This window comes from Vipera ursinii, assembly GCF_947247035.1.
Source record: "Vipera ursinii genome assembly, chromosome: 1".
Lineage (NCBI taxonomy): Eukaryota > Metazoa > Chordata > Lepidosauria > Squamata > Viperidae > Vipera > Vipera ursinii.
In genome coordinates, this window is record NC_139512.1 from 228,785,478 (window position 1) to 228,804,280 (window position 18,803).

General features: G+C 39.9%; 1 protein-coding gene across 1 annotated transcript in view; it reads right to left on the reverse strand.

The window, feature by feature from the left end:
• The window catches only part of COL21A1 (collagen type XXI alpha 1 chain), a 110,126-nt gene that overhangs the window by 22,986 nt on the left and 68,337 nt on the right, over nucleotides 1-18,803 (reverse strand). Inside the window, 6 exon segments of the mRNA XM_083349123.1 lie at nucleotides 3,440-3,493; nucleotides 3,619-3,663; nucleotides 9,144-9,197; nucleotides 14,273-14,326; nucleotides 14,424-14,477; nucleotides 16,289-16,342. Of these exon segments, the coding sequence (XP_083205249.1) occupies nucleotides 3,440-3,493; nucleotides 3,619-3,663; nucleotides 9,144-9,197; nucleotides 14,273-14,326; nucleotides 14,424-14,477; nucleotides 16,289-16,342 (315 nt within the window).

The following is an 18,803-nucleotide window of genomic DNA, read 5'->3' on the forward strand; positions in this document are numbered from 1 at the left end:
AAGTTAGGAAAGTTTAAAGAAAGTCTTTGGGAGGGGGGTATATTCTTTGCAAATAGGTTTTTCTTATACAGTCTGGAGCGCAGAGATGAAGACCCTGTACCCTTTCAAATGCTACTAAATCCCAACTCCCATGAGCCCCTGCCAGCACTACAAAACACAAGAGATGCTAGGAGATATAATGCAGCAACATCTGAAAGTCCCCTGGCTCCCCACTCATGATGTAGCACTTTTACAAAAGTAGCCAAAAATGATGCAACAAGAATGAAGCAAGTTTTTAAAATACAGTATAACAAATTATTGTTGCTTCTTTCTCCAAAACTGGAGTTACTAATGGCAAATATAGCAATAAATGATTGAAGTTGGCAACTATAATGGGGATAATTATTCCTTATTCCTGATCAAACCGGTCAGTCCTAGAGGAGATCAACCCTGACTGCTCTTTAGAAGGCCAGATCCTGAAGCTAAAACTCAAATACTTTGGCCACCTAATGAGAAGGAAGGACTCACTGGAGAAGAGCGTAATGCTGGGAAAGATTGAGGGCAATAGAAGAAGGGGACGACAGAGAATGAGGTGGCTGTATGGAGTTACTGAAGCAGTAGGCGTGAGCTTAGATGGACTCCAGAAGATGGTAGAGGACAAGAAAGCCTGGAGGAACGTTGTCCATAGGGTCGCGATGGGTCGGACAAGACTTCGCAACTAACAACAACAAAATTCCTGATGAAATTTCCCTCAGGTATTTCATATGAATTGTCAACAAGATTTTCATCCATTCTCTTCTGGAACAACTACTGTAACGAACAGCAAATAAATTTCACTTTATATTCTGACTGATTTCTCTTCAGCCACTCTAAATATTTAAATAATCCATGAACTTGAAAATAAACGGATCATATCATGGGAAGAAGAGACTGAAAAATAATCATAATAATAAATGATCTGGAAAATGTACTATTTGAACTAATATGGTGCTTCCTGCACGTGCAGAAACCATCTTGGAGAAACAATAACCACCATGCTGCAAAGCAACACCCTACACCAACCATTTTGTGGATGTGCCCACTACATACTTTCAAAATGCAAAATGTATCCTAGCCTAAAAGGATGCCTGACCAATGTTAAGATTTTAGGAAATGTATGTATTATCTTGAACACTGAGCGCTATCTAACAAAATGAAATTCAATGGTGAAAAAAGTAAGGTTCTACATTTAGGCAAGGAAAACCAAATATACAGGTACAGTATAGGTGGTACCTTGCTCAATAGTAGTAACTGTGAGAGTGATCTTGGAGTCCTAGTGGACAATAACTTAAATATGAGCCAGCAGTGTGCTGCAGCTGCCAAAAAAGCAAACACAGTGCATGGCTGCATTAACAGAGGGATAGAATCAAGATCATGTGAAGTCTTAATACCACTTTATAATGCCTTGGTAAGGCCACACTTGGAATACTGCATCCAGTTTTGGTCACCATGATGGAAAAAAGATGTTGAGACTCTAGAAAGAGTACAGAGAAGAGCAACAAAGATGATAAGGGGACTGGATGCTAAAACATATAAGTAACGGTTGCTGGAATTGGGTATGTCTAGTTTAACGAAGAGAAGGATGAGGGTTGACATGATAGCAGTGTTCCAATAGCTCAGGGCTGCCACAAAGAAGAGGGAGTCAAGCTATTCTCCAAAGCATCTGAAAGCAGGACAAGAAGCAACGGATGGAAACTAGTCAAGGAGAGAAGCAACCTAGAGCTAAGGAGAAACTTTCTGACAGTTAGAACAATTAACCAGTGGAACAACATGCCTCCAGAAGTGGTGAATGCTCCAACACTGGAAGTTTTTAAGAAAAGACTGGACAACCATTTGTCTGAAACAGTATAGGGTTTTCTGCCTGAGCAGGGGTTGGACTTTAATAATAGTGATCTGTCTAAGAATAAAAGTTTAGGTCTATATTGCAAGCTCACATTTTTCTTCCTCTTTATTTATTTACTCTAGTTATTTATCAAATATATATGCTGCTCATCTCGCAGTGAAAGCCAACACTAAGCAGCTTACAACATGATAAGAATCATCATCTTCCTATGATATTTATGGAGATATAACAAATTGTATATATGCACTGGCACTGCCCTTAGTTTGAGTAGGAAAGGACCTTTTCTTTCCAAAGATAATGATAAGCACAGGGTAAATATAAATAAGCAAACAAGGATCAGCCACAGCCTTAATTCACATCTTCCATTCACATATAAATTCAAATGTGAGAACTTGTTTGTAACATTCATACAGCAAACATATACACTATGCTTCAATAAACTAGAGGATTGCTGTTATTAAAGTGGTAAGTAACAATAATTAAACTGAAACCCAAAGCTAAATATTTGATTTTAAAATATGCACTGAGTTCATAAACCTTTTTAACAAAAAGCAAAAATTGCTTATTTGGTAAACCTATCACAGCGATCAGCATACAAATTCAAACAGGCAGGAAAAGATGGGGATTGCAGTAAGAAGTCTGTGTTCAGAGAATAAGTGGAAACTGCTATTGAAATGGCAGAGAAAAAACTTAAGTGGCAATCTTAAAATAGATGACCAATCTATCTTTATGGTGGTCACCATAAAACAGAAAGCCTGACCTATGTATATATAATCTTATACCAGCACAAATATCAAGAAGAGGGGTAATAGAGTATTTTGCAAAAGGAAAAGGGTCCATGTGAAACTATTGTATGCTTTCTGTTTCCAGATGTTTATCATGTCATTCTCTAGTAATAGCACTTTTTCTCCTTCATTGACTGAATTCCCCAACTATTATAGTACTTTCTGAGATTAAATCTACAGTTGAAAGATGAAGCCTCTTCCAAAATACTTCTTTATTAAAATGGAGCTATGTCTACATAAAGAATACCCATCACTTTGAATTTACATTGGTGACAGCCACCATCTGTTCAAAATTAACGTACCATCCATTCTGGAAAGAGAATCATTTTGTGGAAGCTATTAACAGGTCAGAACAGAGGCGCCTCCTTGTTATAAAACTGTTCAATGTGATGGAAAGAATAATAATTTTCAACTTCCCTAATAAGTGAATGACAGAACATTTGAAAGGATCCTTAAGGCAATGAATAGTCTCCCCCTTTCAAAAAAGCATTTAATTTCAATTTCCATGTCGTATTCGGTATGCATTAATTCAAGACACTGCATCTGTAGCATAATTAGTTTGTTTTAATGAAGTTATACTGTTTTTCTTCTCTATTTTAAAACTAGCATTTTTGTCTTCATTTCATCATTGTGTTCAATTCATTTCATTCAGACATATTGACTTCAGGATTTTATAGTTGCTGTGAAAGTATAATGCAGAACTGGGTAGCCTGATTTTCTTCAGGTCCATGATTCCTATAAATTTGGCATTTTGCCATACCCACTTCAAAAATATGGAATATCAAAAACATACAGGTAACCCTGGCGATCCTTTTGTTCCTTCTTGTCCTGGCAGCCCACTTTCACCCTATGATAAATTTAAAAAACAAAATAAAACATTATTTAATTTATTATAGAATACACTGTAGCAGTAGCCAAAAAACAAACAAACCAGGAAATATCTCTATATTAAGTCTACATTCTGATAAATACCTTATCTCCTTTTATTCCTTGAATTCCAGGGATCCCAGGAATTCCCTTGGGGAAAATAAATTAAAGCATATTAAACAGAAGCACCACTATGTTTCTCATTTGAGGCTTTTTATTCCTTCTTTAATTATCCTTGGAAATAATTACGCATTCATATCCCAATGTGATATCAGACTTGAAACAGAAGTTGTAAGTGCATATTTATGTGCGAATGACTATCCATTATGAGGAAACACAATCATGAACATTGCTTACAAATAGCTGCATGTTGGCAGTATCACCTATTATATTTGTATATACCGCTTTGCATGGTATATAACATTGAGCTGTCAATCAACAGAGGAAATTAGAATTCTTGACTGATTCTTGAGCATGACTCAACAATGCACAGAGGAAGGCATCTGAAAATTCTTGATCTGGATCTTTAACCACATACATCATTATTCTTATGGAGCATTAAACTTACATAGCTGTTTCTATCCTAGGCTTCAAGCTCATTTAAAAAAACCTATGGAATCCCTATGCATAACGTATCTTCAAAAGTATTTTTGAATTGATTAATGTTCCTTGTGTCTGCAAGATACTAATCTTTCTTTCAAGAGAAAGTTTTTGCATGAAACTTTCTCTGCTTTCCCTTTTTTCTGTTTTATTTTAGGGATATTGTAAAATATTAAGAAAAAATGTTTCATCTCAAAAACAGCTTTTATTTTTGGACTGAGTTATTTTCTGGGAAACTAACAAAAAACAATGAGGTCTTTATTAAAAAAAAAAGAAAATCTAATTTCCATCCTCATTGTAGCAAGGTTTGGGTTATGACCCTTTCCTCCTACGCCATAAAAAGCATTGGCAAGAAAACATTCAGAAAAGTACTTGGTGTCTCTGTTGGAAAACCCTGACAATCTAAATGCAGTTGTGCTTTTTGGCTTGGGCTGGTTCGAGTCTACAGAACTCTCCACATTCACAGTGGCTGTGACTCATTTAATGACTACCAAGGCTCATGGCACCCACAATCATTTAACCTTAGCAGAAGTTACTTTGTCACACAACTTGCATACCACAAACAGAAGCTGCCAGTTTTCTTTGCTACTGGAAGCCACATGAAAAAAACCCAACAGTTCTTGCCAGAGGTGAGCATATCATATGATTTACTTGCAAGGAGCCAAGAACAGCCACATGCTGAATTTTACAAGGGGATTTTCAACCTAGACCTCACCTATCATATTATGCTGATCATAAGAAGCAGAGGAAATACATTTGTGTGCAGAGTTTACAAGCACACTTTGCCTCCAAAGGTCTAACACATAGTAATTAAATTCTTAAGGCAATACTTTTAAAAGAACAGAATTTATTATTTTAATTAAAATGTGTAGTATACTTGGATATACTAAAAGTGGCATTTCCTACTTTCTACATTTGCAATTGCATTCAGGAACAAAGACCATATAGTATATCCCTACTAGCTAGTGTAATTTTTGCTTATGCACATAGATTTCAAATGCTGTACTGCTAAATATATTGATATCTTATGAGACTGCTGTTGGAGAGATCAGCGCTGCATTGAAAACAACTAGATTTGTAACAGAAATCGCAGATGGGAAGAATGTGACTGATGGGCATTTTTTCATATATCGGGGTCCCAAGACTTCTCCAACCATTTTGCTTGGGGTGATATGAGTAGAAGCCTAAGACATCTAGAGGGCTTCTCTTTATTTATCGAAATGGACTGATTTATACATTAATGAATAGAAAACTAACGTAAATTGATCACTATTAGAATTGAATCGCCCATCCTATCTAGAAGATCTATTTATGTGGCCTGTAAGAATTGAAATAGACTTGATCAATCAATCCATCAATCAAAAGTCCTATCAAGATAGCAATCTGGCAATCATGTTTATCTAAAAAATATTTTCTGGCTAACCTATCACTACAACAAGGAAAAGCTATGCAGAGTCTGAAACATGCAGTCTTCTGAATATTGTTTTTCATGAAGGCACTTTTATATATTTTTTTCATTCTGAGTTTTATGAAAAACTATTAGGTTTATTTCCTATATATATATATGCAGTGCTTTTTTTGTAAAACAAAAAGGTGCCGGAACTCACACATGTCATACAACTCGCCTTGCCTACCCTACAAGGTTCCATCCAAAAAAGGTGCCGGAACTTCATTCTGAGCGTTCTATGACAAAAAAGCCCTGTATATAAAGACTGTTTTTCCCCCCATGCTATCTTTGTTAAACAACTAATTCTCACAATACTGTCTAGGCCCTGGGATGTCAAACCACCTAATAGGGCTGTATTAGTTATTAGCCTTCTCATCTGTCCTATTACCATATCCTTAGATTCTTATGACTATAACTTGTTGTATCTCATGATTTATGTTGATTGCTTTTTTTAGTATCCTATTATGATTTATGCTGATTGCTTTAGTATCCTATGACTATCATTGAGTGTTGTATCTATGATTTATGATTGTATTTTTATGCTTATCATTATGATTGTCACTTGTTGCTTGTATGTACTATGAGAGCTTATGCACCGGAGACAAATTCTTTTTGTGTGTCACACTTGGCCAATAAAGAATTCTATTTCTATTTCTAATAGGTTTTTGTTAGACTTCAAGTTGGCAGTTAATTCTTGTTGCTGCTATTCTTTAAGCCTGCCTCAGAATAGCTGAAAAATTAGTAGCAATCATGTTCAGTTTCAGCTTAAAAATAATATATTTTCCCCAAAACTGTGCTCAAAAGTAGCCTTCACTTTGATTCTTCTTATGGTATCTCCACACGAGAGTTCACTGTGGCTGACACCTACATTTTTATGAGCAAAAATTAAAGAGGGAAGAATCACTCCACATCTGGATGGATCTTATTAACAGGCAAACCCTTTTATTTTCTGTTCAAAATTAAATTTCTTTGTTACATAACATTTATTCCTTGATACACAGAAAGCTGCCCGGAGAACAGCCAGAGCACAGAGCATTTGGCAAAAATTATAGATGGAAATTTTAAACAAAGAATCCTCAGCAAGTCACATAGAAAATAAGGCATAGAGTTATAGGAAGAAATGTCATTCTAAAGTAGGTAGTATGTTCTTCCTCTAATCTGTCTAAAACCATCTGGCAAAGTCTGGATATTTGGTCAAATACTGGCAAACAAAATACTTCAGCATAGTTATGAAACTGTTGTTTAATTTCAAAAGTTAATTAACTTTTAATCTGAATGAATTAACAATGTATTTTGCAACTCGAGTGAACTTTTTCACTGTTCTAAAGCAGATTCAAGGAATTTGTGGAATGGAAAGGTATATCTGCTTTGTGATATACCACCCAGATGTCTATGGAGATTCTCAGTCATCTGCGTCATGGTTGTCCCAAAAGTCCAGAAGGACTTTGCTTTTCCTTGACAATGTTTTGCTTCTCATCCAAGAAGCTTCTTCAGCCCTGACTGAATGGTGGAGGAATTAAGGAAGACACATGTCAAACCCAAAAATAGATTAAAGATAGATTAAACAATTGCACAATAAATACAGATAGGCAATTAAACATGAAGTATAAGTTTCAATTTAATGTTTCTAAACAATTAAAACTGCTGGCTTTATTCAACTTAATCTGTACCATGTAACGTTTAGCTTTTGTGAGCACTACATTAACTGAAACGATAAAGAATGTCTGTCTCTGATCAAACACTAACTCAAAGCAGATTATCCATACAATGGTTAAATAACTGAGGGAAACAGAGTGTTTGGATGCTTTACAAATGGGAAAAATGCCACTCTCTGGGAGTGTTATAAAAGTTGTATGGAGCATTTCATGAATCATTGGCTTTAGGAAAGGCAGTCGTAGGGGAAGTCCTTTGTGGAATTAACAGGGTATATCCTCCGTTGGCATATGAGTGAAGAATTTTAATTTGCAATCCAATTCTCTCTCCTGCTCTAGAAAAATTGTTTTCTGTAAAACATGCTTTCTGCTATATGGTAAAACGATAATCAAAGCAGTGTAGGGTAGGTCTACAAGTACTTCCTGGGCTATGACTGTAATTGAGCCTGGCAAATATGACCATAAGTTGTGATAGTTGCAAACTGGGTCACTAAACCCAACGTTATGACCTTTATTGCAGTAGTCATTAAGCAAACACTACAGTCATTAAGCCAGGGGTGTCAAACTGCCAGCCCGCAGGCCGGATGCATCATCCAGAAGCCGCGCCCACTCCATTGCTGCCAATGGCAAAACTCTCCCAATATGTTGTGCGACATCACGTGACGTCGCAAGTTTGACATGTCTGCATTAACCGCATGCTGCAATCATTAAATGAACCCGTTCACTATGGGGCGTTTTTTTGCCAGAAATGGGAAGTAAATGCCCGTTTCTTGCAAAATCATAGTAAATTGAGGTCATGCAACTGCAAATGGCCATCAATGCAGGTAAGTTGCTGAGCATCCAAAATGTGGTCATGTGACCATGGTGGAGGCAACACTGGCACTCTGAAACCAGGTAGTAAGTAGATTTTGGGGGGGTCTACCATGCTCTCAAATGGTAACAGCCAGTTATAGGTTGAGGACTAAAAAGGTATAGAAGAATCACAAGAGACTAAAGTAATTGATAAAATGTTGACAGTACCTCCAAGAAGAAAAAAATGGAGATGTGGAACAGAAAAACGGAAGGGTCCAGGAAACTCTGTAACATGGGCTCAGCAGGCAGAGTTTAGGAGGAAGAATACTGGCAAGTTAGAATTTTGAAGAACTTGGAACTATGGTAAAAAAATATGTACCTCATAAGGATGTTTGGATCAAAATTCTTTAGTTCCTGACAGACATTGCTTTATTGTTCTACCTGTCTGTCTGTCTGTCTGTCTGTCTGTCTGTTTATCTATCCATCTCTCACCACTCACCTTTGGGGATAGATTGAGATGCAGATCTTACTGCTAGTTACTGATACTCCCCAGGGTGAGGTTGGGTGGAACCCAAGCTCTGCTCCTTCAATATGTGTGCTAAGATGTCATAGGCATGTATGAAAGAGTTGTAACTTGCATTATGATGGCATGACAACTCTTTTCATCACTTTAATCTGTAAAGTGTGGGGGGGGGTTGTCCTGCAGACACCAATCCCAGCTTCCATTTCTCAGAATTCTGACTTCAGAATGCCCCCAAGTATTAATCATGAACCACTTTGAGTCTTCTTTTAATGGAAGCAGTAGAAAGTTGTTTTAAATAAACAAACAATATACAACATTATGTCAACAGGCTCCCTATGAAAGCACTACTTTTCTAAGGTGGAAAGGAAGAAATAGTCATGTTGATGAATGTTAGTAATTGCTCATCAAAAAGAAAAATACAGTAGTGACACAAAGACAAAAATCCTCCCTAATCTCTTAAAGAAACATTAAAAGATCAGCTGCCAGGATTTGGCATGTGGTTGTGTTCTGTTTGGATGCTCAACTTTTAAAATAGATTTTAACAAGGACAAGTGAATGTCAGTAAAACAACCTCAAAAGATAAAGAACTTGACATAAAAGCCATTGAAAAACCTACTGGATTCCCCCGTCTTCCTTCTGGTCCTGGAGAGCCCTGTTGTCCAACTTCTCCCTTAAAGTTAAGAAATAATCATGAAACTATTAAATTTCCAGTAGCACACTGGAAACTGTAACAGCATAAACTTAACTCAACCAATATATGGGAAATATCTAAAATCTGCCAGTAAAATACACAAAGCTATATCTTTAAGCCGTGTTTTTTTTTTAATTCTTCCACTTGTATTTAGTTACAGCTCTTGCCAATGATGCAAAATCTATATTCAGGCCTGTTTCCTGTGAAATAAATCTCTGGAAAAGACCAAGAGTCCATCATCTATATTTAGCAGAACATGAAAACTGTGCTGATGTGTGCGGCTCTGTTGGTTTCTGCCTCCAGAGGGCATAGCTAACAAAATATGGATACCTTTCCAAAAGAGTCAGGGGTGTAGTTGATTTGGCTGCATTTGTCAGCTAACAATGACCCAGTGATGTAGACCTTGCTGATTGATGGCTCTATTATCTGCATTGATAGGGCTCGCAACTTGGGCGTCCTCCTGGATTCACAGCTCAATTTTGAAGACCATATAGGGGCTGTGACCAGGGAGGCTTTTGCCCAGGCTCGCCTGGTGCGACAGTTGCGACCCTACCTGGACCGAGATGCCTTACGCACAGTCACTCCCGTTTAGACTACTGCAACGCTCTCTACATGGGGCTGCCCTTGAGGACCACTCGGAGGCTTCAGCTGGTGCTGAATGTAGCCGCGTGAGTTGTGATGGGGATTTCCCGATACTCCCATGTAACACCTCTACTCCGTGAGCTGCATTGGCTCCCAGTTGCCCTCCGGGTGAGATTCAAGGTGCTGGTGATGACCTATAAAGTCCTAAATGGCTTGGGTCCGGGATATCTGAGGGAACACCTGCTGCCAGCATCAAGTTCCCTTCGTCCAGTGCGCTCCCACAGGGAGGGTCTTCTCAGGGTGCCGCCGGTAAAAGATTGCCGGCAGATAACACCCAGGGGGAGGGCCTTCTCAGTGGGTGTGCCTGCCCTCTGGAACCAGCTGCCCGTGGAGCTTAGGACTGCCCCCGATCTCCGTTCATTTCGCTGGGACCTGAAGACCTGGCTCTTCGAGCTCTCTGGCCCAGGCTGAGAATTTTAATTTTAATTGGGGGTTTTATTTTTTCAGGGATTGATTTAATCTTTTTTAATTGTTTTTAACTTTTGTATCGATCTTTGTTTTAATACCCTGTAAACCGCCCTGAGTCCTTCAGGAAAGGGCGGTATATAAATCCAATAAAATAAATAAATAAATAAATAAAATTAACAGCAACTGGAACAAGTATTGATTCATGCTGGATTCATACATGGGATTAGTCAGGAAAATATATATAAAAAAGTGCCTGGCTATTTTATCAGAGAATTCAGAATTCACAATTGTACAAAAATGGTCGCTGTGTTTGAAATTTTGAAATGACAACTTTTAGAAGAGGATCCAAGCATATTAATTTCCCAATGCTATCATTCTGAGTTGCTCAATGCTGCTTGCATTCCAGATATGTGTATGTGAAAAATTTAGACATGTGGAGGCCTGGAAAAAAAACCCAGAAAAATTGGGAAAGACAGGTTATTTTCCTTTTTTTCCCTCCAAAGCCATTTTTTGGGGAGGAAGGGGGGACCCTGTTTTTCCCCCAATTTTTCTGTGTGTTTTTTTTCAGACCTTCCCATCTCTAGACTGAGAATCCATGTCTGGGCACACTCAAAATAGAGATTCAAGCCATTATTGCCCTAAAATAGCTAGCAGCAGCTAACAACCATGACTGATCTCACCCTTCCAAAGCTCATAATTTGGACTTCAATGGGAGATGAACAAGAAATCCCATAAATGTAAGCTATGTAAGATTTAGTATGGAGACGGCATTGGTCGTGCTTATTCATGATCTGTGGTGGAGTCAGGTGATGGGTAATATATCCATCTTTGTGCTCCTTGATCTGCCTGTAGCTTTTGAATTGGGAATGGGAGGCACAATTACCCGTCAATTACCGGTCGACCTCCGGATGGCTCCCGACCTTCGCTCTTTCCGCCGGGATCTGAAAACCTATTTATTTGAACAGGCCGGCCTGGTTTAAGGGTTTGGGGTATTTTTAATTATTTATTGTTAGGGCTTAATTAATTTAATTTCATTTTAACTTTTGTATGTTAAGCTTTTACTGCCCTGTACACCGCCCTGAGTCCTTCAGGAGAAGGGCGGTATAGAAATTCAATTAAAAAAAAAAACAATTTATCAGTGGATCTTCTCTTTTTCTTTGTGGCTAGTTTTAACCAGTGTTGACAGATGGGGAGAGGTTTCACTCGCAGTCCCTTACATATGGATGTCAAATTGCTCCACACTCCCTCCCTGTCTATTTAACATCCACATGAAACCACTGTCTCAATGTAATCCACGAATTACTGTAGACTTAGTTGTTCTCTCAGGCCTCAGGGATTGCGTGTGGAGCTCCCTTTTCATTTTGTTTTGCTTTGCTTTGGTTTTTCTCCTAGCTTCAATTAATTTTGTTTTAGTTTGATTACTTCACTCTTCCAGTCTGTTTTATCTTTTACATGATTTGTGTGTGTGTGTGTGTGTGTGTGTGTGTGTGTGTGCGTGCGTGCAGGTTTAGGTTCCTGGTTATAAGCTGTGCACAATTGTATAGGAGTTGGCCACTCAATAAATGAATAAATAAAAGCATACCAAACCACTTCTCTACTACTGTCACCACCAGCAGCAGCAGCACAAGTCCTCAACCTACGATCACAATTCAGACCAGAATTTCCATTGCTAAGCAAGGTGGTTGTTAAGTGAGGCACGCTCAATTTTACAACCTTTTTTGCCAGAGTTAAGCAAATCACTGAAATTGTTAAGCGAATCATGCAATTGTTACATAAATCTGGATTCCCCCATTGACTTTGTTTATCGGAAGCTGCCCGGAAAGATCACAACACATGACCACAGGATGCAGCAACCATTGTAAGTACGTGCTGGTTGCCAAAGCCCAAATTTTGAAAATGTGACCCTGGGGATGCTGCAATTGTCATACGTGCAAGGACCAGTTGTAACTCACTTATTTCAGTTCTGTTGTAACTTCAAACAGTCACTAAACAAAAAGGTTGTAAGTCAACCAGTAGTCATTGACTTACAACAGTTTGTTCGGTGACTGTTCAAAGTTACAATGGCACTGAAAAAAGTGACTTATGACCATTTTTCAAACTTACAACCATTATAGCATCCCCACGGTCACATGAGCAAAATTCAGAAGTTTGGCAACTGCTTCATATTATGACGGTTGCAGTGTCCTGGGGTCATGTAATCACCACCTGAGACTTTCTGACAAACAAAGTCAAATGGGGAATCCAGATTCACTTAACAACTGTGTTACTAGCTTAGCAACTGCATTCACTTAACAACTATGGCAAGAAAAGTCGTAAAATGGGACAAAACTCACTTAACAAATATTTTGCTTAGCAACAGAAATTTTGGGCACAATTGTGGTTGTAAGTTGAGGACTACTTTTATTCTTACGACCCATTCTGGCTGGGAATTTAAAAGCTAGTGTAACCTGTGCATATGATAACTATATAATCTCCATTCCCTACATTTTGAAGAAAGTCTAACTCTGAAGTACTCATGCTCTGAGTTTCTTAAAGAGTGGGGTTATGAACAGTGGGAAAATTGATAAATATTTGTTTTCCCATCCAACGGAAAGAGGTCCCAAAGACAAAGAAAACTCTTCCACAAAGAAGGGTGGGACCTTGATTCTTCCATAGCAGAGTGTTTGCAAACATATGGGTCTACAGATTCCAACTTATGGAGCACATGATTTTGATGTGTAGCAGAGTATTTACTGTTTCCATGGGGGCGGGGACATTATTTCTGAATTTTTGGGAAGAAACTGAAGAAGATTCCAGAAGAAATTTTCAAAGATGCTTTTCTTGTTAAAATATTCTGACTTTGATTACAAAAAAACCCAAGTGGAATGATGTTTTATAGACAGCAGATGTTAAAAGGCAAAATGGCAGCATTTTAATCTAGCAGAAACAAGTAGTCATTGCTTTTATAATTTCAAACTATTCAGAAATAAATGCTATACTTCTTCTTTCTGCTCTGTAGAAAGAAAAAGGAATGATTGAAAGAACACAACGTATTTAAACAAAAGCATGTATTAAAAATTAGATTTAAAAAAAAAACAGATAGCAAGAAGGAAATCCAGACGATGCACTTGCATTGCTCTTCAAATTTCCTATGCTCCCTGTTTATTGCTGCCAGAGTGACAACGCTACATGCCAGAAAGAGCAATTTAAATTGATTAGGGAATTTCCAAGGTATGTTGCAAGGGAAGGGATGGAAAAAGTCCTAGCAAAAACTTCCTAAGAATTCCATATGCAATAATGACATAAGGAAGAGAGCCAAATCATCAGCTGATGACTGTAAGAGTCTCAATTCTTATACTATATCTGCATGCCAATAAGCATGGATCAGCTTTGATGTACTGAACAGTCTTAATTAGGTTAGTCCTCCCTTCCATGGAACAAATTTAAGAGCACATACACATGTCTGGAACCCTTGCAGGATCCTATTTAGAAGGTCAAGAAGATGAGTAGTGTAAGTGGAAGGCGGTTGTCTGATCCTCCTTTTTATATAATGAATTGTTTCCTTGCTCCCCCTGCCAGATGGATTCCCAGTCCATTGAGTCCACTGGGTCTCATTTAATTATTTGTAGCTGCACTTAAGCAGCACATTTGTTTAAAAGAAATATAAACATACAAGAATAAGATTAATAAAATAAAAATCCATTAATAAAGTAAAAAGAAGCATATGCATACAGGTGGTCCTCGACTTACGACCGCAGTTGAGCCCAGAGTTTATGTTGCCGAGGGAGACAGCTGTTAAGTGACTTTTGCCCCGTCTTATAACCTTGCTTGCTACAGTTGTTAGGTGAATCACTGCAGTTGTAAGTGTGAAAAATGGTCGCAAGTCGCTTTTTTCAGGGCCACTGCAACTTTGAACGAATGGTTGTTAAGTCGAGAACTACTTGTATACATCATGCATATACATGAAGTTAGTTTCAATTCCAGTTATGAATACAATATTTGCACAAAATCAATAAATTGGGTACCTTAAAACCTGGAATTCCAGGTACGCCATCATTTCCATTCCTCCCAGGTTCTCCCTGTTTTTATAAAGAGAGCTAAAGTTACTCACCAGTTGTAATAGTGCAGGAAAAAGGAAAAACAAATAGAACTTCCCCAAATCTGCCTGAAACTTACAACCCGTCCAGGTATTCCAGGAAATCCTGCAGAACCTTTTTCTCCTGTTGCACCCTAGTAAAAGAATAGGAGAAAGATAAATAAGAGCAGCAGTAAATCAAACTGTCAGCACCCTCTAAAGGCTGACAGAACACCTGGGGAGTTGAAGCTGGCTCATTAGTCCTTCTCATAAAGTGCTAAATAGATTTGACCAGTTGTGGAAAAACCTGGACTTAGCACTGTGAAGAAAAATTCTCCGTTATTTTTTTCTTTTAGTACTTATTCAAGGTGATAACATTCTTATGGGTGAAATGTAGCGTCCTTGCTCTTGTTTTAAGATACAAGTTGGACAATAGATTTGTGGAAATTTTTCTACAATAATTTCTCCAGCAGTTTACAACCACCTAGGTCAAGGGTAGGCAACCTTGGCTCTTTTATGACTCGTGGACTTCAACTCCCAGAATTCCTGAGCCCTCACGGCTCAGCTTGGAAACCTCTCCCTTTCCCCTCAGCATGGCTGGCTCAGGAATTCTGGGAGTTGAAGTCCACGAGTCATAAAAGAGCCAAGGTTGCCTACCCCGACCTAGGTTTTCCAGGATTGAACTAAAATTGCAAAGGAAGGCCACCTGTGGGAACTCTTAACATTGGATTTTTTAAAAAATCTCTAAATAAATTTTATTATTAAAGTTTTAAAAAGGAACATAAAAACTACAACAAATAGTTTTGCTATATATTCTTTTATATTCTATAAACTAGTATTGAGTGAAAAGAAAGAAAAACAGAGAAAAGATAAGAAGAAATAAAAAGAAGAAGCATCCAATTTCCCCTGCAGCAAATATAAGGATGAATATAAAACTAACTCTCATTCTATGGTTACAAAAGAAAGCTCACTTTTTTCTATTATTTATTTTTCCCCTCATCATCAAAACCACCTCATAAATGTATTTTTTTCTGTTTCGTGCAAAAAAAAAAATCTATACGGGGTTTCCAAAGGCCATAAATGTAGATATTGTCTTTTCTGTAATCAAGGAAATCAATTTGACCATCTCTATAATTCCATAATCTTCAGCACTTTCCTCTGCAGTGGGTGGTGTTTTTTATTTTTCAGTATATAGTAATTCAGTTGCTTATCTATTAGTCCCAAAAGAAAGACTCTGGTTTCAATAGTATATTAGTCTTTAAAATCTTCTGAATTAGTGTACTTATTTGTACACCCTCCTTTTTTTTGCTTTTTCACAGATCTACAATAACATGAGAAAGTATCCATGTTGTTCACATTTCCAGCATAAATTTGTAGTACCTGTATACATTCTATACAATTTCTTTGGTGACAAATATCAAAGACATATCATTTTATAAAAATTTTCTTTAGGTACAGAAAATAATATAAATTTAAATTCTTTCAACCACATATTTTCCCACTGAACCATTTGTATGTTGTAGCCAAACATTTTAGCCCATTTTATCAAACATTCCTTCACTTCTTCTCTCTAATATTTCAGGAAAAGTTTATATATTTTAGCAATAACATGTCCATAGTTTGTATATAATTTTGTTTCAAACTCAGTCTTGTATTGTTCAAAATCATAAAATCTTTTATCCATTTTAAACCTTTTTGAGATTTGTGTATAAGAAAATTGACAACTATATCCTTTTGTTGAAAAATCTTCCCTTGATTTTCTTTTACAATCCCTTTGAGAAAAATCTAGTACATTATGATAAGCTAACCATTTGCGTTAACTTGTATTTCTTGCCTATAAAATAGTACACAATATGTTTTCAGGCACAGCCTAGATTTATATTCAGTCTTTACTCTAAGAATGGCCCACCTGACAATGTTTTTTATTGAACTAAATCATTTGTTCTTATATTAAGCTTAAACTTGCCTTTTTTCCATAAATTCCTGGTATGCCTTGATCGCCTTTAGGTCCTCTGTCCCCCTTAATAAAATAGAAAACTTTATTTTTTTATGCAAAGAGGCAAATTAAATAGTGCAGAATAAAGCATGAAAACATAGCTCACAATATCTATGGTGATAGTGGCCATACCTTTTAACATAGTCCACATGTGGTTTAAAATTAATACTTATATATACACCAGAAATAAAATATCTTCATAACTGTGCATTCAGACCACCTGCCTATCATGAGTTTTTACAGCCAGTATATCAGATGCAACAGACCAAGGCAATGCATTAAGTTCCAATTAAACTGATTTATTGTTTATGTCTATGCACAGGAATCTAGACAACTAATAGGTAAAGGTAAAGGTTCCCCCGCACATGCGTGCTAGTCATTTCCAACTCTAGGGGCCAGTGCTTGTTATGTATGCAGGCATCTGCATAGCAACAGCCCTCAGGGGGCATTGGCCTGGACAGTTTCGGCGGGAAACCTAGGGCCAACCCCATTGGCTGTTAGCTTACCTGGCCAGGTATATAAGGAGGCCAGGTAGCCCTCATTCCTCAGTTCACTTCCCCTTCCAATAAAGAGCTGAACTCACACACCGGCTGGCGTCTCTCTTGCGTCGGACCCACTACACAATAGTGGCGACGAAGGTGGGATTGCTGCCGACCAAGAGCTGAAGTCACTGGGGAAACGCTCCGCGAGCTGAAGGGAAAGGCATTTTTCCTTCTTCCCCCCACGACCGCCAGCCGAACCGGCAAAGCCAAGCGCCACTTCCACGACCAACTGCGCCATGGCTAGAGCCGGACAACCCCGCGAATTCGAGACCCGCCGCCCCGAAACCTGGACCCGTTACCTGGCTCACGTTGAACTGTACATGCGGTTCAATCAGATATCGGAGGACGGTGCAAAGGCGGCCGCCCTGCTCTGCCTTGGGGGACCAGCGCTGCTGGAAGTCGCCGCGAACCTGTTCCCCCAGGAGGCCATCAACACCGTCGCGTACCGAGACCTCGTGGCCAGGCTCAACGCACATTTCAGGCCCCGGCGCTCCAAGGTGGCCGCATGGTCACAATTCGAGAAAAGGGACCAGCGCCCCGACGAGACCGGCGCCGACTTCCTCGCCGCCCTACGGGAAGCTGCCATCGCTTGCAGGTTCACAAATTTGGAGGAGCGACTACAGGACCGGCTGATTTGCGGCCTACGCGACAGGCGGTTGCAGGAGCGCCTGTTCGAAAGAGAGGAGGTCTCTCTCCAGGAAGCTGAGGACGCCATCCTAGCCCACGAAGCGGCCTGCGGGGCCGTCCAAGCCTGCCAGGGAACCCGGCCCGGCAACCAGGCAACCAGCGTCCACCGGCAAGGGGCCACAGAGGAGGACGACCTGAGCATCGACCTCCTCCAGCGGAAGTCGACCCCCGACCAGCGAGCCAGACGCCCAGACAGGCCCAGGCCTCCCAGCAACACTGCCGTTCCCCAGAGGTGCGCCGGCTGTGGTGGGAACCACATGCGCAGCCTCTGCAAGTTCCGGTCCGCCACGTGCCAGGCCTGCAAGAAAACAGGCCACATAGCCGCCGTCTGCCGTAGCCGCCGCCCCCGAGAGGAGATCCACAAGCTGCAGCCGGAGGAACCGCCGTTCGAAGGTACTCGGGCCCCCACCAAAACAAAAATTGGCTATGTCGAGAGCCGGCTGGCCATTAACCATACGGGTAGCCGCCGGCTGCTTAAACCCAAAATTAGATTAACAATCCGTTTGCAAGGTGTCCCTTGCAGCATGGAGCTTGACTCCGGATCAGCGGTCTCGATTATTTCGGACGAGACCCTTAACCACATAATTAGCCGGAGCAAGCAACGGATTAAATTATGGCCTACTAAATTAACCCTGACCGATTTTCAGAATTCGCCGGTCAAGGTGAAGGGGGAGGCCACCATTTCAGTGGGGTTTAAGGGTCGCGAAGGGCACCTGGATGTTGTAGTGGTAGAGGGCCGCAGAGCCAGCCTGGTCAGGCTGGACTGGTTTGAGGCCCTGGGAATCTCAGTATCCGGGATCCATCGGATCCAGGGGGACTCCGTTGAGGCCGTTTGCTGGGAGTTCGCCGACGTCTTCGATGGGTCATTAGGCAAGTACACCGGGGCCCCCATATCGTTCAAGCTTAACTCGAACGTCTCCCCCGTTAGGGTCCGGCCGCGGCGAGTCCCGTTTGCGCTCAAACACAAAATCGAGCGCGAACTAGACAAGTTGGTGGCCCAGGGAATCTTAGAGCCTGTAGATGGAGGGGAGTGGGAAACCCCCATCGTGACCCCCCTCAAATCCAACGGGGAAATAAGGATCTGCACCGACTATAAGTGCTCAGTGAACCGCGCCCTAAACCCGCACGCTTACCCGGTTCCCGCGGTCAGCCACGTTCTCGCTTCCCTCCAAGGCGGCGCCATTTTTGCAAGGCTCAATCTTGCACAGGCGTACCAGCAACTCACGGTCACTAGGGAAACAGCTGACATCCAAACC